The following is a 22,401-nucleotide window of genomic DNA, read 5'->3' as shown; positions in this document are numbered from 1 at the left end:
GAGCACTGAACTGTGCTTCTTCATAAACTTCTAAATTAGTAGGTTTGGCCTTTCTATGATCCGTACAGTGGCAACAGAGCAATCGAGCCTCTTTCTGATTGGCACTCAGAGGTAAATTTGCTTGAAATTATGCTTTCGTGGAATAGTCTTTCCATATGAGAAACCATCAGTGTACGCCTTTCTGTGCTATGGTTTGTGAATGTACAGAAAAATTAATCTTGCTTCCTGTTGCAGTGCCCTCATTTCTAGGAGGCAGAGGATGGGCTATTTGGCTTAAGAATTAAGCACTGCACCTAAATAATAGGTCGTTCCTGTGTGTCTGCTCTTGCTGCGGAGTTGTGTGTCCTCCTAAACCACAACAGGCTGAGCTGTAAGTGAGAAGTTACATCTGTAATTGCACTGAGTAATTTTGTTTATTAAGAGACTGATTGTGCAGTGTGTGGGCAGAGCTCTGCTACTGGGTGGAACTTCAGGCAGTCTGCAAACGTTGAAGTTAATAATCTTAGTAATAATCTTTATTGAAGTTAAGTATCTTAGCAATTGGGGTGAAAGTGTTTTAATGGTTTCTTTGTAGATCCCCCTCCCCCTCGGGTTTTCATTAAAGTAGTTCTTTAGAGCTTGTCTAGGAGATGTTGGATTTACCCTCGTTCCTCCCCGTAATCGGTGCTCTTTTAACATCTGAATGTTTTCAAGCCATTATTGTCCCCAGATGTTCAGAACCTCCCTTGAATGGCTTTAGGGTGGGTGTTAATGCTGCAGTACAGCATGGGAGTTGAAGTATGAACCAGGTGCAGCTTGCAGTGTCCACGAGAAGACAGGTGGAAGGGCCTGGATAAATATTTCACTGCAGTGGTGGGGTTTGGCTGGTTGGGTGGTTTTAAAGCCAATTTGTGGGACTGAGGAAGATTCTAATTGGAATAGTAAAAGCTGAGAGGGTTCTGCTTGCAAACTGGGTGCTTGCATCTTCAGTTACAGCAGATAAGCAAGGGATGAGAAAACACTTTCCTTTTGAAAGATAGCTTGAAAATACATTGGAGTGTCAAAAAGAGTTTTGTCGTGGTTTCTTAATGTGAAGGTGTGTGTGTGTGGGGGGGGGAATAAGATGCTAAGCCTTGTCATTTTTTTTCCCTTCAGTTAGAGAATTGATTTGGATACAGGCAGGGGAGAGGGTTTTGGATCTTCATTAAAGCTTTCTCTTAACCTTCGCTGTTGAAAGCAAATGTTAAATTACCATTTAAAAACAAATCAGTCATTTATTACTTTTATTTTGGACTTTTTGGAAAGCATTTGGTTACTGTCTTGACTCGAGAGTTCTCTGAACCGTGGACGTACCCTGAGCTTTGAATGATTAATGGGAGGTAGCAGCCTCGGCTTTGCAAACTTTGTTCATGTGAGAGACAAAGGGAAGGTACAGACTCGGTTTGTTCTTTGCATGAGGATCTGAAAGCAGTCCTGCAGGCTTTCCTACTAAGCATGTCTGCCGTGTTTCTAGATTGAATGCTTAATCTTGTTTTCATGTGGTTTACTTGGAACATCCTGTGTGCGGTGCAGAGGAATACAGATTAGGAGACGGAGTAATGTATTCACACGCTGCATTAGAAGCACTTGCGGGCAGAGGACAATGTAAAGCAGCTTCAGCGGCTGCTGTGCGGCACGACGGGCTTCACAAAGGAGTTGAATATAGCAGCACAGCTGAAAGGGGAGGCGTGGGGATGGTTTCATCCCACGTAGCTGGAAAATGTCTAGAAAAACATGGAAAGCCGACCTCTTTAACAGCCTTAAAAGGTATGTAAAAACACGATACTACCATCTAAAATTCTAATTTTCAACTGTTCATTGTGAAACGTTCCGGAGGACTGTGTGCGCTCCCTCCCAGGCGTTGGCAGAGCAGGCCCGGCAGCGCTGATGGGCGCTGGGAGCCGCGGGCGGCCTCGCGGTGCGGGCAGCTGCAGCCACCCTCCGGGTACTTCGCGCAGAGACCGCACGGCCCGTCGCCGTGCCCCGGGGCCCTCTGCCGGCGCGGGCGGCCCCGCCTGCGGCTTTGCCAGGCAATCGCCTTACGGGGCCGAATTTAGTCTCGCGGCAATCCGCGCATAATCTGCCGCGGCCCGGGCGCTGGCTCGGGCGAGCGGAAACTTCTGGCAGCTCGGCGGCGCGGCCCCTCCTCTCGGCGCCGCGCGGATGGCCGCGAGGCCCGCCCGCCCCCGCCGCGCCGCACCTGCGGGCCGGAGCGGGCTCGGCGCAGGGCAGGGCGCCCCCTTACCGGCTGGCGGCGGCGGGACCCTGCGTTACTGGGTGTGGAAGTGAGGGCGGCGGGGGGACGGGCTGCCGGAGGGCGCCTATGCTTCATCCTGCCTGAGCTGAATGGCGTTCCGAGATGATGTAGAGACTTGCGAACGCGGAGGGAGGGAGAGAGAGAGCATGCCTGGAGAAGGGGAGCAGGGTGGTGTTATGTTGAAGCTGCTCTGATTGAAAAGTTGGCTGTCTGTCTTTAAATGCGCAGTAGTGCGTGCTGGGCATACTTCTTGGGTTTCCCTCTTAGCAATATCTTACTGATGGTTTTTATCGTAGGCTGCTGAGAAGGTAGTTCTTATCTATACCTTACAAAACGCAGGAGTTTTGTTTTGTAGGAGTTTGTAATGTCTGGATGTAGAAGGAAATGCAGGTGAGCTTGCTTCACAACAAAATGAAGGCAGAGACTGCATTTCAGGTTGAATATTACAAAGAATTTCTTCCCAGAAAGAGTGGTGAGGTGGTAGAGTCACCACCCATGGAGGTGTACAAGGGGAGGGTAGGTGTAGGACTTAGGGTTATGGCCTAGTGGATGGTATTGGTCATAGATGGATGGTTGGACTGGAAGATCTTAGACATCTTTTCCAACCTTTTTGATTCAGTAATTCTATCCCTGAGGTCCTGGACCAGTACTATAGTGAGACCAGCAATTGTCTCGAAAGGAAGCCTTTGGTACTTCTAAGAAGCTTAGAACTTCATGCTTTACAGCTCTCAGTGCTGTCTCCCCCTTCTCCTCAGGGGTGGCTGCATTGCTTGCAGAGAGAATCTCCGTGTGCTCCAAGATGAGTGAGCCGTGTTCTCAGATTTCAGCTGCATTTTAACATGATGAAAAGCAAAGAAAGAATAAAAGCAAATCCAGCCAAAGCACGTCAAAATTAAATGGGCAAAGATGCATTCAGTGTGAGTTTAAGGATATCTATTAAGTGACGCAAGCACAAAGAGAAGGAATAACAGAAAAGTAAAAATAGCTGGATACTTATTTTTAATCTCTGTCTAATTTTGGTGGAATTGACTAAAACCTGTTTGAGAACAGGTGACTCATTTAGAGATGGTGAAAATAACAACGTTGCCATCAGGAATTACACGAAATGAATGCCAGACTTTGATCACTGCTGTTTGCATTCCTTGTTTGCGTTCCCTGATGCATCACATCTCTCTGGTTGTTTTAGCCTACCAATTGCAGCTGGTACTGGCTGTCAGAACGAGGGCTAGATTCCAAAAAACTTGACGGGTTTGGGGAAGAATCATTTAATGTGTTTCCATGGAACGATGAAATTGTAGAAAACTTCTTTGGTGTATCCTTTGAAGATTTCATATGGCCATTTAATACGTCAACTACCGTGAATCACTGATGCCTTCAAATGAAGAAATGTATTGCACTGGTGTAAATTTTCATGTCAAAAGCCACTCTAATACTTCTTCTGTAGTAAGCATTCTTAGTGGGTAAACCAATGGTCTATATGTTTGATATTTAGAATTCGTCTACTTACTCTTGTAAATACCGATGAATCCCATGGAAAGGGGTTAACTGGTTTTAAAAGTAACTTCGGGAGTTTTAGGCCAGGGATTTAAATGAACTTCTGTGATAGTAATAGAGATAACTTCTTCCAGATGTTCATTCTTCATATGAATATTCTTTTTAGAGAAGCATTTCTAAATAAGCCAGAGTAATAACAAATTAATCAATACTGTTATTGAATAATCTCATTATAAAAGGAATTTGAAGTCCTATTTTAAAGTTTGCTGATGGCTGCGGAGTTGTTTCTTCTTCTATCACAAACTTCCTAACCAAGGCCAGAGCTTCAGATTGTCTCGCTTCTGCTTTTTAATTAAGGTTCAGGAAAGATTGTCTTGTTTCTGCTTTTTTAATTAAGTTTCAGAAGTAGCGAAGAATAACCATCCCATATTTTCTATAAGCCGAACCTAATGTTAGATCCATCCTTGGGGTCATTTGATTGTCTGTACAGGGAAGCGTAAGCAGGTACTGACACAACGAACTCACAGTGCTTGCTCGTAGGAGGACTCGAGCAAAGTGTATCCATGCAGACCCAGATCAGACATCAGATCTGTCTGTGTTTTTAAGAATAATACTGTGTGCTTCCTTCTGACCCTTGGAAGATCAACCAACATGAAGCACTTAGCAACACTGCAGTGTTGAGGAGTTTCTTTGCTTAAAAGTGAAGGAGAACAGGAGAACGCTCCCTTCCTAGGGCATTGCTAACTTAGCAAGAGAACCCGTGGCTACTTTCCCCATTCAGATTTATATTATGGGAAACACATACTTGATCTACTGTGAGCACTCAGCAGAGTTAAGTTTATTGCTGTTCAAGTCCCTTTTTCAGCATTTTTCCAAGAAAAATTACAGAAAAGCATTGCAGCCTGCCTTGAAGGGCAAGTACGTTAGCACTGTTAATTACAGAAGCAAGAAAGGAATGAATTTCAGAATCCTTACACTGCTTAATCTCAGTAGAATTTTATTGTTACTAAATTTGTAGTAGGAATGGGTAGATGTTTATAGTTAAAGTACTCTGGTGCAGAGGTTGAGGGAGATTCATTAGAGCAGTTAGGTTTCTGATCTTTGCAAGCAGAGATTGAGAAGTTTGCTGATGTTCTGTCTGGAACATACTCTATTACCTGAAAATGAGCATTAGACTTGAAGGAAGAGTCAAGGTAAAAGATAATTAATGTGTAGCTAACACTGCAGCATCTTGTGACTCTCAGTTTCAAGTTTTGTTTCCTAGTATTCTGCAGATACCTTGGGTGTGCCAGAGCTGCTTCTTGTAAGTTGTGTCTGAATCCCTTGAAAAGCACAAATATATTGTGGCCTTAGATCTCTTTTCCCTGTTGTTATTTGGGGCTGCGTGGAGGCAAGTAGCTCACTGCTGTTGCTGGTCTCTCCTACCTTCTTTCTTCTAACTTAGTTTCTACATAATGATTGAGAGAGGTAGTTCAGGGATCCAGAATCTCATTTTCCAGATGACAGGTGTGGTTGTATGAGAGGATATGGCCCTCCTTTGAAGGAGCAGAGCTTCTGCATGTTGGTCAGATCCTTATTCTCCCCCTGTCCACCAAAACATTTGCTTCCCTCCTATCTTGTTTTCTGTTTGGGTGTTCCCCGTTCCTCCTGTTACTTGTTAGTGGGCCTCTTCTTTCGTCTGGGCCCTCGCCCTTTGCTGTGTGTTCATCCTGTCTTTGTTCTCCTTCACTGCTCTGTCTCTAGGGATGCTCCTGTCAAGTATCCTTCGATATGACTTACTTCATCCAGAAGTAAAGGAAACCAAGCCTTTTCAGAGATTTTTCTACTTAATTCAGGTTCATTTTTTCATTAGTATTTATGGGAAGTAAAACTAATACCAGCTGTATCAGATTTTGAGGCAATTATGAGAGAAGGTGAAGCGTTCAGTTGGCAATGAATTGGTCTTCTACTTACTGCATCCTCAGGTGGTGCAGAGGTTGGAGCTTATGTGGTGACGTATTGCAGACAACTGTGGTATCAGATGATCATATTTATGGTAGCCATTGCACGAGCATTGTTTCTAGTGCTATGATATATGTATACTGTCAGGTTTTGGGGCTGTTTAATAAATATTCTGTCCACAAAAGCTAGCGAAACAATGATAGCTCTATTGTTAGTGGTCAGCAATTAAAAAACCAGTTCTGTTTTTTCTATTCCAGGCCATCGATGAGCCTCCCTATCTTACAGTGGGCACTGATGTGAGTGCAAAGTATAGAGGAGCCTTCTGTGAAGCCAAGATCAAGACAGCAAAAAGACTTGTCAAAGTCAAGGTATTTGATTTTTCTGTAAACATGTTTTTTTTTGGGGGGGGGAAGGGCTAAAGGGGAAGTAATCTGTGTTCAAAATGCTCCTTCCCTTGGAGTTTGGCAATGCAGTTCTTACAATAACAATAAGGTTGTTGTTGCTGGGGGTAGGAGGGGTTCCTCCTACACTCCTCCCCACACAGCTGAATATATCTTATTTCTTTCACTGCTTTGTCATCCGTCTGCCTCCACTATCTGTGGCCTTCAGTGCCATAGGCTGACCTGAAGTAACTTATTGCAATGGCAAATAAGTTTATGTGTGGGATAATGTCATGAGGAGATAGATAAAATTTCTCAAAGTAGATTTAATGTGGTTTATTTTGCTTCAGGAGCGCAGGTCACTAGTAATTAGCAGTTGCAGCTAGATAATGCTTCAGGAACGAGATGAAGCCCTACTGTCTTCCAACCAATACTTGGGGTATTAAGTCCTGCGGAATAGTGAACAGGGAATCTCACTTAATCTTTATAGTAATTAGTTAATGATTGATCAAATCAGTATAAGCCATGTGCAATAGAAATAACAAAGTTGTGGGGAGGGAACAGAGGAAAGATTCTTTAAAATTTATTAGGAATTTAGGATTTTTTCTTTCTTTTTTTTTTTTTTAATTTTATTTATTTATTTATTTATTTATTTATTTATTTTTAGAAATAAGAATAACAGTGTTTGGGCTTATGTTTGTTACGTAGTAAGTCTTGGTGTAGAAAGGCCTTATATTTCTTCTGCAAGTATTGCCCTGAAAGCTTCTAATGTGGGAGCAGGTGACCTTAATCTTACATGGAAATATAACAGGGCAAGGATCAAGAGCACTTACGTAGAAGAAAATATATTTATAGTAAGGGTATTTTTCTTACCTACTTGGAAAAGAAGTGAAAAATGTACTGTGAGTGGAAGTAATCCCATACAGAAGTGTTTCCATCATAAACTGCTGTGCAATGCTTGGCTGATTTTGCTTATGCCAAGTATAGGGGACAGAACAGACTGTTTCTAAAAGCCCTGATGGGAAGGATATCGTCACATATGATGATTAATGTGAACTGTAATGAGAAGATGCTGGTGTTAAATCTGTCATCTTTAAAAAGTCGTAACTATTAAAGGCATCAGCTGGTTTATGTTTTACAGCACCATTAAGCTTAAGCTATTAAGTACTGGTATTTAGGCTGTAAGGTATCAGTATTTAAGGACAGGAATTGTATTGTGCCTACATCAGTGAAGTCTTAACTACTATCAGCTCGAGAGGATTTTTAGCCCACCTTCTTAAATGATCACTTGCACTTTAGCGTTGTCCATTGAGAAATATTTTTGTCTGACTTTACTTGCAGCCTGGTCACTGCTTTGTTTTTAGAAAGAGGTTGAAATGGAACAGCTGTGCAGGAGAAAAAGCCTTCACTGTTACTGTGTAACACAGAGCAGTTAAGCCTCTGTACTGTTACTGCTTTGTAGAGCGTTTCTTGATAATGTGTTTTGTTTGTGAGTGCAGTAGCAGTATCTCTTCACACTGAGTTTTCTCCACCAGGTATGGATTGTCCCTGAATTTAGCAGTGATCCCTTGATTTTTCTCTGCTTCTGGCACTTGCGTTTTTCCTCCAGTATTGGCTCTAAACAGAATTTTTATTATGAAGAGGTGTCATTTGTCTGGAATTTTGGTAGTTTACCTGCTGCGTTTATTTTCCAGTTACCTAACAGACTTCTGACATCAAGACATTTTATGCCCTATTCTCCTTTGCATTAGGAGTTCTCCTACTTGCCAGCAAAGCCATCTGTATTCATAACATAAATTTGAGTTGGAAGCCTTCATTTAGGGTTTGTAACTAGTTGCTCTGGGAAAGGAGAGTGGCAAGTTTTTTTCAGTGTAGATTTGCATCATCTTCAGGCAAGTAAAATACACTTAATTGCTTCTTTTAACTGCTTTCCTCTGCAAATTCCACTTCCTAGAACATACTAAGGAATACCTCCATAATAACTTTTCCATCATTAACATAATTGTTTTAATAATAATTTAATATATTTATTTAATGTAACTCAATTGCAGAGTGTTTATCATTTCAGTATCAATGGGTGCTGTGCTTCATGGGTTAGCAGTCTTCGGCAACTTCCGTACATAGTACAGAATTTTACCTTAAACAACATATCAGCATTACACACATTGCCATGGAAAGAAGTAAAACTTAAGAGTTGCCTGGACTTGTGGAAGGTGTTGAAGACAATATAAATTTTACTGAAGAGCAAGACTTTAAATGTTAGTGGCAGTCCACTTCCTCTTCATCAGTTATAGCTTCTCTTAGGGATGTTTAATCCTGTCTATTTTAACAGTGTCTTCTAAAATGCAACTAGCACTGTCATTTTCGCCCACAGCTTGTTCTTGGGCACCCTCCACAGAAATTTTAGAGGAAACTGATTTTCATGTCTATCTTCATTAAGCAGAAAGTAGTAAAGCATCTGCTGTGTCTAGGCTGTATAGGACCGTCTTTCCAGGATGATGAATGATAGGGAATTTCCAACTGAATTTAAACAGGTTGGCTTGATGATCAAATCTGATTTCTGTTAATACCCAGGTTTTGGGTTTTTTGAACATGCCTTAAGGTCTGAAGAGCTGAAAACAGCTGGAATTAAAATCCTCTGAAAAAGAGGCGGAGCCCCAATGCCCTGTTTAAAAACAAACCTGCAATAGCAATATTGCTACTGTGGTACCAGTGTGATGTGTACTTCTTTTATCTTAGCATGTTGTAACTCGCTCATGACTTGGGCTATAATTCCTTTTTACTGTAAAATACGCTTAAAGATAGTTACAGAAGGTGAATTAAACTGGGTGTCCCTAAATCAGAATGAATAGACTGAATATTTCATCTGAGTGACCAAAGATGAGGTCATCTGAACTTCAAACTTTTGATTTTTAGGTAAGTCCTCATCAGGCTTAGGTTCAGAAGAGTGGCCCTAGCTCTGTTAATCCCTCTCTCTTTATATGGCTTTCAGGTTATAAAATAAAATATATCTTGTCTCTATTTGTCAGGCAGGAGGTGTTTGCCACCAGTAGGTGGATGATGCGGCTTTAAGAAGAATATACTTTCAGTTGATATTGCTGTGGTTTTAACAGAAAATCAACAAGATCACTCTTCCATAAACTATTGCCTCTAGAGCAGTAAAATATTTTAGTGCATTTATTTTCTAATCAGCCAGTCACGGTGGGCTCTCCTCCATCATAGCTATAGGTTTTGTTCTCAGCTGTTTGCTACTCTCAAGGTTTGCATAACTCTTAAATTCTCTCCCTGAGGTACCAAAGTAGGAGAACTTGTATTAGAAAACACTTTTCTGATGGAAATTTTGTTATTGCTGTGTTTTACAGAAGAGCCTCAGTAATTGTGAGAACATAATTTTGGGCACCCTTGTGAGCTAAATCCTACAGCCTGGTGTAGAGAGGTTGCTCTCCAAACGTAATGCCTTCTGTTTATTTCCTTGGAAACTACAACAGATACACAAAGCAGAATATAACGCCATTTGATAGAGCAAATTCTCAGCTACAGGAAGAGCACTCTTTTTCAACATAGTCATCACCATTAGCTTTGCATTTTCACCAGTCGTGAATGAGAGCCTGAATGCTGAGTTTGTAAAAATCTGCACTAGCAGAGATGACCAGCTGTCACCACTGCTGAAACACATCACCCACTGCTTCACTGTGCTCACATCCACCGGTTGGTCTCCGTGAGCATTCAGCAGACGTTGACGAATGTCAATGGGTGTGTATTTTCCATATGGAGGTATTCAATTCCACACTTATGCTTCATATGCTCTTCGATATCAGATGCCGTTTTGTCAAACTACCGCTTTGCTGCCATCTGTCACGCAACAACAACATGATGATATACTGCCGGGAAGGTTTAACCTCTCCTGCCATACCACCAACATCCACCTCCAACATTGTGAGCCAGTGTATTAAAATAGGAGGCATTAGTTTTGGAGCAGCACTTGCAGTAGTGCTGTAGCTGAGAGTTAATGTTTGGCAGCTGAATCTCAAATGACACTGTTAGCTATTGTGAGTACTAAATAAAATATCAAATGCTTATAATGAACGGGTTTGCTATGATGAGCTTTAGTACATCCTTTGCAGGTATGTACAAACTGTACCCATTTGTAATGCTAGAGTTTTCTCAAGGTTTCCCTGATTTTTAAAGCAAGAGTGGAAGTAAAGTTTCAGGTGCAGAAAGTGTGCATAGGGTTAAAGATTTCCTATGTCATTGGCTGTTAAATAAAAAATACCTCAGATATATTTACAGGATTTACTTTTTTTCAGTTTTGGGATTAAAAATGTAGCTATCTGGACATCTAGTTTCTAGCATGTTGCTGGTTTGGCTGACATACACTGAATGGCCAGAGTATTTTCTTTGGGTTGTTTATTTTGTTCAGTTGATAGCTGTATCCTCTAAGATTTTATGTGGGTCTTTCAGTAGCAAGGAAAATGCACTTTAATAAGCAGCAGCACAAAATCCCACACGTTACGTGGGTTTAGATATGAGTGCTAAAAGTGGTTTGATTTCAGAGCACTGAAATGTAAACATTTCTTAACTTATTTACACTTGGAAGATTGGAACTTCCTCCTTTCTTGGTACGGCACTAACACAGTACGATTACATTCATTCAGAGACCTGCAGAGATTGCTTTGAGCTGCTAAATGGCATCGGTAAATGGTTGTTCGTCCCTTCTGTTAGTGTTACAGGTCGATTGTGGAAGGTTAAAAAAATAAAGTTTTGGCAGCTAAGAAGTTTTCCTCATTTTTAAAACATGTGAATGAAAGTTTCAGCAGGAGGAATGGTTGTGGTGACTAACTGCAAGATGAGAGTAAGAGAAAAGCTGTTGACATTTGCACGTTCTTAGGCTGCTCAATAATACCAAGTGACTGTCAGCTGATTTATATTTTTTAGGTAACTTTTAGGCATGATTCTTCAACAGTGGAAGTACAGGATGACCACATAAAGGGCCCTTTAAAGGTAAGAAACTTGCTTTATATCTTGCAGGGGCTTTGAGAAGCATTCTTCAGTATTTGAAATAAACATGTTTATGCACTATGAGGTGAAAGTGGAAGGCTTATTTTATTACATAGGCTAGATAAAACTCGAGCGTAGAAGGTAATGCTGTAGTGCTAAAGTTTCCTTTTCGTGTTAAGCTTCCCACTGTAGTTAAGGAGATGCAGCATACTGGCTGATGCAACCCTCTTTGTTCTTGGACTTGAATCTTAGAAGTTTGGCTGGCCCTGATTTCTAGCTACTGTTGCTTTGGAAAACACAGCTAGAGCAAAAACTGGGCAAAAGCTCTTATACAAGAGAATGACATCACCGAGACTGGTTCTTGTTCCCCACCTGCTGGCAGGAAATAATCAGCTCAGTTAAGTTGGCTTATTGTAGCGGGGAGAAGTTTTAGAGTACAAACAAATTCAAATGAAGCTGCAGAATTGTAGTATATTTAACTACGTCTATAGTAATTAACTTTGTTGTCTGAATAAAAAGGTGTTAACTTCATTGTCTGGTTTTAGAATCTTTCCAGTGCTAAGTGGCTTTTGTATTTTAGGTAGGAACTGTTGTGGAAGTGAAGAATCCAGATGGAACGTACCAGGAAGCAGTTATCAACAAATTAACAGATGCAAGTTGGTATACTGTAGGTAAGATAAATAGTCAAGTATCTGAAGAGAACTGTTGACTTAAATATGTGAGTGGCCTATATTTTTCTTGGACATGTCTTAAGCATGGCAAGAGAAATGTTTTGGAGGTGCTTTTTTATATTCAAGGTTTGTAGCTTACAACCAAAAAACCCCCCACAAAATATCAAAATTGCTTTTTGTGTTTTTATTGAAAACATCTCATCGCAATGTGAAATCGCGATGTGAAATAAGGATTAAGTGAGCTGCTCTGTGATTGGGTACTTCTTAGTGTATGCAATAGCAGTAGATGTTATTAAATATGCCAAAGATTAACAGTTTTTTTAAACACAGATTGCAATCTTTACTTTCCCCCCACTTTTATACTTTGCCCTGATAACAACTGCTATAAAATCTAAGTCATAGTTTTTTCTTATTTTTTAAGATTTCCTGTTTATTTTCCTTATTTTAGTACATGACGTTTCAGACTTCAGATGATGTATCCGCATAGCCACAAACAAGCCTTGATTATTACTGTAATTCTACCTAGGCTTTAGAGTTGTGAGTTTTCGTCTTTGATGCTGTGTGAAATCAGATCAATCTATCCTGGTGAGAGCCGGTGAATGGTAGAATGATAACAGACTTTCTACCTGTGCATTGGTACTGATAAACCTGTAACAGGAACTTCTTGAGGAGCTGAGTATTTGTCTCCTTGATTGATACTGTGCATGTGGGAGGATGGAGGACTAGATCCTGAAAGAAGCTTGTCAAGCTTGTATTGAGATAGTAAGAGTTGCTACTGCCTAAAGCACTTTTGAACGCTTCAGGAGAGTTTTCCCAACCTTGGTCCTTTTGGAAAGGAACAGAGGTGTGAGTTTACATGTGAGCTTCTAGATAAGTGTTGTAGGAAGTATTTCAGTTTTCTTATTGAAGTACAGTGTATGAGTAAAGGAGAAACAAGGCGTGGATAGGGTGAAACATGCTGTATAAAACATTAATTGATATTATAGATAACTCTGGTAATTAGTACAAAGGTGGATCAGATGTGAAAGATTCTAAGAACAGAATGGTATAGCTGGTGTTAGAATGGAGTGTGCACATAGAAAGTTTCTGAGAAAGCATGCATTTAATACTTAAGCAGTAAGAATAAGATAGGAGCCAGTGCAGATTAAATTCTGGAGATAGGTGTCATGGAACTGGTTTGTAAATCAAAGTAGATATCTGTCAAAAATCCTTCACTCAGGAAAGAGGAAGAAGAGAGATGTGAGAGTTAGTAGATAAAAGCAGGCAAAAGCTTGTTGACCTTGCAGAATCAGTAAAAGCATCACAGCTGGTGACAATAATGCATTTAAGAGAGAACTGACTCTAGCAGTAGATGGTTTGAATAATCTTTTAGCCAGGACAGTGAGTTGAGTGGGTCTGAAATACACCTTGTAGGCAGTGATGACTTTGCATATGTGAGTGAAAGTCCTGCTTCAAGGAATAGTCAACATTTACCAAATGTTAGAAGTAGCACATTTCTTAACCAGCGGGGTTATCTAATGTTATCCTACCATCTGTTGAGAAGTATCAAAGGACTTACATCATTAATGATTTTGTGAGTAAAATTACTTACATTTGGAAAGCAAGACTTTATGGAAGAACAAATCTGAAGTAGTGGCATTCCAGAAGTTAATGTGTTACCATTTGTGCCACTGCAGCAGTGGTGTGTAGAAATAACAGTAACTGTTGTTCCTGTGTTGAAGTAGTCCAGCTCCCTTCTGCACCTTTTTTCATCATTATACTGCTGGTTTTGCTTTTTTCCTTTCTTGCAGTTTCAGGTGCAATGTTTTAAAATGTAGTACATATTTTTACGTCTGCTTAGTAGTTAGTTTTGAAGATGTCCCATCAGGTTTGAATTCTGTATGCGTTAAAGCCTGCTATAGTGGCCACACAGTCTTGAAGACTGATGGTGCTTTTCCATTCAGTGTGTTAGTGTTAGGGAACAGGGTTAAGGATCCCTCTGACAGGGGGGAAGTGACCACAAGCAGATTATCACATAGGATACGTAACCTGCCTGCCTACCTAGCTCTGAATAGGTTGACCCTTGTTATAGTCAGCTTATCCCATGAAGAGGATAGGCTTTTTTTTTTTTAATCTCTCATTATGTAAGGACACTCAGTTATGTTAATTAACACTAACTGAATTAGGAACCTGCTGCCTTCTACTTCACTTAACCAAAGGAGGTCGTAACTGCACATTGACCATTTGAGATGTACCTCAGAAGTTGGTGTGTTCTCTTGTGCAGCCCTTGATACTTTTTCAACAAAATTTTAAGTGTCAGGTGTGCATCTATAATTGCTGTTTTTCACTAAACCATACTCAACAATTTCTGTAGTGAAAAACACAGAATGGTAATCTCAAGGGGTGGGGTTTTTCTTGTTCGTTAATAGTAGTGGATTACAGGGATGAAAAAAAGAATCTCAGGACTAGGTACTAGTTACTTCTGTATTAAATAAATACTAGTCCAGAGTTTTGATGTACCTTGGTTGTTCGTATTTTTTAATTAGTAAATGTTGGAACTAGAGTGTTGTACCCACTATTTGATGACATGGCTGAAAGCTAAGCTCTAATCATGCCAGGAGTCTTCTGCTGGTTGACAGCCATTCTCTGAACACTGTTATTTTGCTTCTTGTTTGTAAAAGTGTTCATGTATTTTTCCTTTTCCACCACATGACTGAATTTTAATGAGTCAAACTCAGCAGTACTGTTGATTGACAAAAGAGAGCTTAAATGAGAGTGAAAGAGAACTTGATGAAACTTAAACTTTTAATCTAATCTTGTGGTTGTTTCCCTCCCCCCAAAAAGTCTTCAAAGTCACTGCAGTGTGGGAACAAGAGTATAATTGCCATCACTGGAGAGAAGCTCAGTTCTTTGCTGACTGAACCATAACTTGAGATACCAAATTTTCATCAGTTTGATAAAAGTCTACTTTTTCGTATGATCAGTTAATCAGCTTCTCAAGATCATACACTGAATGTGTGCAGTGTACTTCTGGATTTAAATAGATAGGTTTTATAGCTGAAGCCAGCTGTTTAACAAACTTGCTTCCAGTTGACCTTGTTCTGTTGCTTGGGATAATGGAGCCTAGGGACTGCATGAGTAGCAGAGAGTTGAGAAGGCAGGCACTCCACAGTTCTCTCACTACAGCTGGATTTGCTGATTGTGCTTTGACTGTTGCTTGGTGTCATTCTACTTAGACTGTATGTCACTGCCATTGTGTAGATTAGTTGGATGAAGTCAGCAGAGATAAATGCTGAATTTTTCAAATAAGAATAAACAGTAACTTTTTCTCCAGATGTAAGAATTGCTTTTCATTTCTAGCTTGCATTGATTTATTTATTTTTATTGTTTTTTTAATTATTATTTTTTTATTTTTTACATGTTTGTGTGTCTGATCTGTGAATTTCTATGTGCTCAGCTACTGGTTAGTTAATATCCCATTTACCATATGCAAGTGCAGAGTAGCTATAATGAGACAGCAGCTTATGTATTTGATCATTTTGCACTAACATTCTAGTGGATATCTAGCAGTATCTAGGCACAGCTTCGTTACAAGTGCTAACTGCAGGAAGATGTTTTCTCATACTTAATGACACCTCAAGTAATTGCTTACTGATGCCCCCATTTTGAAAAAACAAATGTTTTTTTTCTTTTTTTTCCCCCTTCACTATGTATTACTTGGTGACAGTATTTGATGATGGTGATGAGAAGACTCTCAGACGCTCTTCACTGTGTTTAAAAGGAGAGCGGCATTTTGCAGAAAGTGAGGTAAGTGACTAATTTTAATACTAGCCTTTGTTTAGAAAAAAATACATCCTCAGTCTTCAATATGTTGTGTCCATCTACATGACTAACGATAATGGTTGTGTAAAATACACCTTGAATGGTTTGGATTCTGTTCCTTAAGACCTGGGAATATAGCTGAATTTCACTCAACTTTGTAAGTTGAAGAATAAAGTAAATGTTCTGTGTTTTTCACTCTTGTATTAGTAATGGTCTGTGGATCACACAGATTGTGATTGTGGATCACACAGAATGCAGCAATCACATTGCTTTACGTGTTGAAAAAGTCCGTTGATTTGATACATGTTGAAAAATATTCATTGCAAAAAGAAAATCATAATATGGTACGTAATAAATATACATCTTTAGGCATCACTACTGTTGGGTTTTAGTAAGTGATTAAACTATTATGTGACAGCCATTAAACTTGACAGATTGGTACAAACAACTTGCAGGTACGATTCAAAGGAATGTGTTTACTTTGGAAGATGTTACACCTTCTTTCAAAGAAAGAAAAAGACGTGTCTAAAACAAAAACAAGTAGTGCACACATACCAGGAGCCTTCAAATTTGGAATGATTCTTTTAAATTGAAATTACCTTTCAAATAGGTAACAGCAGCCTTGAAGATGCTGGAGGTCCTTGAGGCGCTTGTGTTGATGTTTTAGTGGTCTTGCTAATTGAAGGAAGTTTTCTTTCTCTCCATCTTGTTTGATTGCTTGTAATACTCAGTACTGGAACAACTTTAACGTTGTTTTGGAATGCGTCCCATGTCAGCTACACATTTTTGTTAGTAAATCAACTTGTTTGCTGCTACTGGGTTATCTCCCTGTTTCATTTTGTAACTGAACCTTTGTAGATGATTAGGTATTTAGTTTGGTGATAGGACAGAGACAAAAATTCATCCTGTAGAGATGAAATATCCCAGGTCAGCTGAATACCTGATACTCCATTCTTTGAGCGATCCGAAGACAGGACTTTGGTAAATACTTCTGTGTGTGTGTTGGATGCAAATTAATTTTGTTTGGGTATAAGGGAAAAGGGGTGCTTTAAAGGAAACAGAGATGCAAATGCACATGCACGAAAGCTCCACAACACACAGAACTGTTTCTTTTAGACCTTAAAGCATTTTTCTTTGGTAATGAGTCAGTCTGTATTGGCAAAAATTATTTTAACTGGTTAATAGGAACTTGCATTTTGAAGAATTACTTACACGGTTCTTGTGAGTGTATATGCCTGTATTTTTATTTATTTATTTTGTATTTCAACAGACTTTAGATCAGCTTCCACTCACAAATCCTGAACACTTTGGGACTCCTGTTATAGGAAAGAAAACGAACAGGGGAAGGAGATCCAATCATATGTAAGTTTAATGTCTTCATATCTGTGTTTTTATTAAATTGTGAAGCTCTCAATATGTTTTCTTCTTAGCTGTTGTATGTTCAGACTATAAACAAAGAGAAAAAAAAACAACAGCAAACTACCCAGCAAACTACATGAGAAGTGTTGTTCAGCGCTCAGACTGAAAGTCAGCTTTTCCTGTGTTGCTGCATGAAAGAATTACATCATTTTCATGTTATCAGTACTTAAAATGGTGGCAGATGTTGACAAGTGGGCTTTGGCAATCTATTGAACTTCAACTAAAACCATTATAACACAGTCTTTGTTTAGCTTGACCTGAAGTGTTTGTAGAAGGCACTGGAAACCTCATGTAGTCTTTTGGTTACCTATTACTGGGTCTCTGAAGAGCTTTTAGAAATAGTATTATGATCTGCAGCAAAGCTTACTGATAGAAAAATAACGGTCAAGAGTAGTGACTTGATTTCCTGGGTGCTGGAATTTGTAGAAGTTGGGAACGTGAAATGACATTATGAAAAACTGTTTGTTTGTTGTTGTTGTTTTCTAATTTTTTAAGTTTTGAGGGAGTAATGGCAAAGATGGGGAAAGGAGTTGGAGTGCTTGGATTATCCCTTCACCCTTTGTCTTTGTAATAATTGCTGCCAAGCATTGCTCTGTGTTTGTTCAGGTAGTAGGGTTTTTTTTGTTCTTCGATGTTTTCTTTCTTTGTTTGTTTATTTTTTGTGCTGTTTGTTTGTTTACTATTGTAATGTAGCGAAGGAAAAAGACAAGCTGGCACACACAGCAAACGTGATTGCTGCCTCGTTGGTGTCTGAGTTGCTTTCTCCTCTGTTTCCCTAACTGTACAGGATGTTGTTATGGCAAAAAGAGCACACTTATTTTTATCCTATGGTTCATACTGACTGAACTGAGTAAAAAGACAAATTGTACAGCTGATGGTAAGCTCAGCTACACTGTGATCTCTCCAAGACAGCCCTGGCATTCTCTTGTCCTTGACTTTATTCTTTTCCCACAAGAATTTCTCAAACCCCAGGAAATGTCCTGAAAGAATTCCATAGTGTGTTTATAAAGAAATAATTAATTAAAAAAACCAAAACTTTGGGGGAGAAATAATGCTTTTATCAGTGCTGCAAATAATGTGAGATGGAGTAGAGAAAACAAAACAGGGTAGTTAAGCTTAGACTATAAAAACAAAAAGCAAATGCTAACGAAAAGTGAGGCTTCTGTTAACACTGAGCTTTGTGCGTAGAGATAGTTATGGGAAAACCAGAAGTTAGCTTTTAAATTCTGCATTAAATGCTTATTGAACATGCTTGTATTTTTTGAGTTAACTTGCAAAGTGAGCAGTCAAAAAATGTAATATTTAATAATAGAAAAACAATGATGTGTGTATGTATAGCAACTAATGCTGCATATATTTTTTAACTGGTTGCATTTCATTTTAGTTGGAGCCCTTTCTTACATTTCAAGTCTCCATATGGTTAAAATCAGCTATAACTTCATCCCGGAACAGCCAAAACAATGACCTGAAACCTTTTTATAATTAAAATACATTTGCACCTTTGCCTGTCTCCTTATGTCCCTGCACTTTGTTCTGTATGAAATTGAAGTAGTCATTGGAACATATCAGTGCAGATTATTTAAAGAGCTATTTTGGGATAAAGAGACTTTTTTCCTCTTTGCTGTTTATCTTCGTAGCTGACGTTTCTTCATAGAACTGGAGATCTGTTCTCTTAAAATAGTTGTTCTGTTCTGTATGGAAGACGACAGCAGGCTTGTAGATGACGGCTGTTAAAGTAAAACCATAGAGAGATTAAAGTTGATTCAAAACTGCTATTTGTGAACAGTGTTTCACTGGGGCAAAATTAAGATTTTGAACATTCTGGCCATGCATTTCTATTCTTCCATGTGGATGTTTATTGTCTTTCTGTGTTGTTTTTTTTTTCTCTCCTGGCAGGTATTACTTGTACATACGCATTTCTGAGTTTGTAATGGTTTAGTTACTGTATTTTTATTTATAAATATAATTATTTATGAGGATGTAAAATAATGTTATTCATTATTAGTTTAAAATACTTGACTTCAGTTCTGGTCAGTGTTGTTTCTGCTATTTTTGACAGTTAGCTTTGTGTTGTTTGTAATTATAGTAGGCTAGAGATTTGAGTGGTTGAGTTTTAAGTCTTTTTCTATTGTTCAGTCCTGAAGAAGAATCTTCATCCTCTTCCAGCGATGAAGATGAAGATGATAGGAAACAGAGTGATGAGTTACTAGGAAAAGTTGTGTGTGTCGATTGCTTCAGTGTGGATAAAAAGAAAACCCTGTGGTTTCCAGCCTTGGTAAGAGTTTTACCTTTAATTTTTTAAAGTTCCATGTGTTGTTAGGCAGCAAAGAAAGGTGGTTTCTGTTGTGTTTCCTTTTCAGTAGATTTATCTACATTGTTACATGAATTTGATACGTTTCTTGGATGTTATAGTAGTCATAGGAAGCATTGTATATGTAAATGCTTTTATGTATGCAAACTCATTGCTAACGAGGGTTTAGTTTTTCCAAGCAGTCAGAACTCATTGACCTATTTCTAGCTTGGCAGTGTTTCGTATTACTACCAAGCTAATATTGGAAGGCTTTCAACCTGTATTTTTGTATATCATTTTTCTGAAGTAGCAATATAATGGGAGAAGTTCTTTTAAGTGTAAAGAGAAAGCTTAGTAATTAAGTAGGCATGCATTTTTTAGTTCCAGTGTAAAGGTGCTTGATAATAAAAGCAAATATTTTTAATTTCTGGCCTGTGGTAGAGAATTGTCAAGAAATTTAGCTTATTTAGCTTAAGATAATGCTGTAGTCTTTTACTATGGATCTAATTAATCTTTATTTTGATTTAAAGACACTTTTTTTTTTTAACAAATTTCTAACAAAATATATCACTGTTAGTCTAGGATGTGGATGGATTTACGTATTTGTTTTTTTTATTATTATTATTATTTATAATTTATTACTTTGAAATGCTTGACTCGTTTCTCCTTGACAGTGCTGACAGTGATTTTAATGAATTTTAAGAAGAGTTGTATGAAACAATGCTGCTTTGACATTAAACTCTTGGTAGTGTTTGCAGTAACTCTCAGTTGCAACTTTCTAGTCTTCACCTGCCGTGTCTTGTAATGCAGTCCAGAGGCTTTCCAGAAGGATTTGTTTTGAAAGAGTTGGTGGGAGAGGATGAATCATTGCAGTCTCTTTTGTAGCAAAGGAGAGGGCAGTATATGTGGCCATGAGATAACCCTGCTGATGAAAGATAGCTTTAAGACAATTTTTCAGTAGCAGACAAGAAAACTGACCTGTTTCTTTACTGAAGGCTGTCAACAAATTTGATACAATACTGCCTACCTTCTGTTGATAACTGTGCTGCAGCTGTACTCTGAATGGGTCAGTTTGCTGGCCTGCTTTCTCTCATGCTGCTGTTAGGCCTTGTGATAATCCACATAACCGACAGCAGTGTTTCCGGTGTAGACTTGGGTAGCTAATCTGCTTGCATGGGGTGGAATGGATAATTAGGATAACTGTGGGTTAGATCTTAAGAGTTAACGAAGCTCTGTTGTTCATTCTTCCAAGGTACACAACAAATGCATGCTGTTATTTCTTTAGCTTTCATTTGGGGGTTGGAGTAGCTTGTTCTGTGTGGAAAGTTCCCTGCAGTAAATGAGAAACAGCAGAGGGATCAAGTTGGAAGATGGATCTTGTTAACTCTGAAGTAGCTTATCCTAGCTTAACTGTTACTTCAGTAATCAGGTTTACAGTTTTGCAAATAAATATGGTATTTAACCTTCAAGGTTATGTCAGATAATAAAATTATTGCCCAAATAGCTTCTTTCCCCTCATATATCTGTGATGCTCTGTTCTTTTATCTTTTAAGGTATTACTCGTATTTATTAAGGTATTTATCAACAAAGTAATTTTATTTTGTTTCTTAGCAGTTTTGCTTAAACTGTATAGCATGGATGACTGTAATTGTGTGGAGAATAAACTGAAAATGCAGGCCTCATATGCTGAGGAATATGCGTCTCCAAAATGCTTCGCTTTATTAATAATGATGCCATATACAGATACAGTTAGTGTTGAAACAAATGGAGGACACTGAACAAGTTGATTGAGAGGAGTCAGAGATCAGACTAAACCTTTACAGCAAAGAACAGTTGAGATTAGTAGTGGGATTGCTTTTGCTACAGCCGGGTAGGTTGTAATTTATAGAGGTCTGAACTGCAGAGGTCTGTGTTTTTGTTTGTTTCTTTTTTCATTATTTTAAGCACTCAGTGGCTGATTGCATTGGCTCGATCCTACGTGCATTTTTGGGTTTTGTTTGGCTGGTGTTTTTTGAAAGCAGTGGCAAATTGTATTTAAAATAAACAAAAAGGTCTGGCAGTTGCTCTTCCTGTTAGGTAGTGTGGTTGGTAAGCTTTATAGTATTACTTGGTTAGAATGTGTACTTAAAGGCTTTTGGAAATTACAGTTAGGAAATCTTTTCACAGCTTTTTCAGAAAACTGGGCTTACACAGGATCATCTCTCTCATCCTTCTATAAATACAATGGAGTTTGTTTTGCGAGGAAATCAAGAAGACTTGATTCAGGGAAAATTGAGATGGTGCCATTGTGTGTAAGGCACTAGATGAGATTGTGGCAAGCTGTTTTCTAAACTGGGAATGGATTTCTGACCGCTACAAACTTGAGGCTGCTAGAAAACCGGTAGCTGAAGTCAGGCCAACTTATCAGTCTTTAAAGAGCTTGGAGATTGTCTTTTTTAAATGGAGAATTATAACTGGTTTATTTTCCTAGATACTAATGCATTCCTGCAAACTGTATCTCAGACTGCATTTTAAGTTTGTTTTTGCATAGTGCCTTCTTTGGAGATTGTAAAGCACATTGAATTTGGAGACTTTTTGTACTTCTCTTGAGTTTTACGAGAAGCCTGTTTAACCTGTGCTGTATGATAAGCAACGCAACTGGAGCTTTTGACTTCAAATTCTAGAACACTACAAAGCTGACAGCCTACATAATGAGAAAGATAACTGTATGTTGTACAGCATCTTTTTGTATCAAACACAAGGTAGGACTGGAAACAACTGGTTTAAAGGAAGAGTAGTTTACTGGGACTAAATTAGAGTTTCAGTCATCTGCTGCTCCTTGGGGCTTCATATCAACCAGAGTTTTCTTAACTTTCTGGGAGTAAATCAAGTTTTGAGGGAAAAATGATGGAAAGGGCCACTTTCCTGTTCTGCGAGTATGAAATGTCAATGAATAATGTACACGTTATCAAATTCATCAACTTTTTAAATTAATGACTTTTATACTAACTGAAAAGATTCAAATAGCTTTTAAAATTGCAATAAGCTGAAGGTGGTGTCTCAGTGCTAGGCTAGACTTAATAAATTTATTTCTTGAATTAAAGTGTCTATCATAGCACTTGTACATGAGATATTATTATCTCCCAGTAGGTA

General features: G+C 38.8%; 1 protein-coding gene across 3 annotated transcripts in view; it reads left to right on the top strand.

The window, feature by feature from the left end:
- The window catches only part of ARID4B (AT-rich interaction domain 4B), an 83,919-nt gene that overhangs the window by 23,577 nt on the left and 37,941 nt on the right, over positions 1-22,401 (top strand). For 2 of the 3 annotated variants that reach the window (XM_072332496.1, XM_072332493.1), the window contains exons 3-8: positions 5,968-6,078; positions 11,026-11,091; positions 11,669-11,759; positions 15,466-15,545; positions 16,831-16,922; positions 19,116-19,254. In XM_072332496.1, coding sequence (XP_072188597.1) covers positions 5,968-6,078; positions 11,026-11,091; positions 11,669-11,759; positions 15,466-15,545; positions 16,831-16,922; positions 19,116-19,254 — 579 coding nt within the window. The remainder of the gene's footprint in view (positions 1-5,967; positions 6,079-11,025; positions 11,092-11,668; positions 11,760-15,465; positions 15,546-16,830; positions 16,923-19,115; positions 19,255-22,401) is intronic. The other variant, XM_072332495.1, reaches the window with a different exon arrangement.

The sequence above is a fragment of the Excalfactoria chinensis genome, chromosome 3, assembly GCF_039878825.1.
Source record: "Excalfactoria chinensis isolate bCotChi1 chromosome 3, bCotChi1.hap2, whole genome shotgun sequence".
NCBI classification, from domain to species: domain Eukaryota; kingdom Metazoa; phylum Chordata; class Aves; order Galliformes; family Phasianidae; genus Excalfactoria; species Excalfactoria chinensis.
The sequence above is the reverse complement of the archived record's forward strand: the minus strand, read 5'-3'. Positions and strand labels throughout refer to the sequence as shown.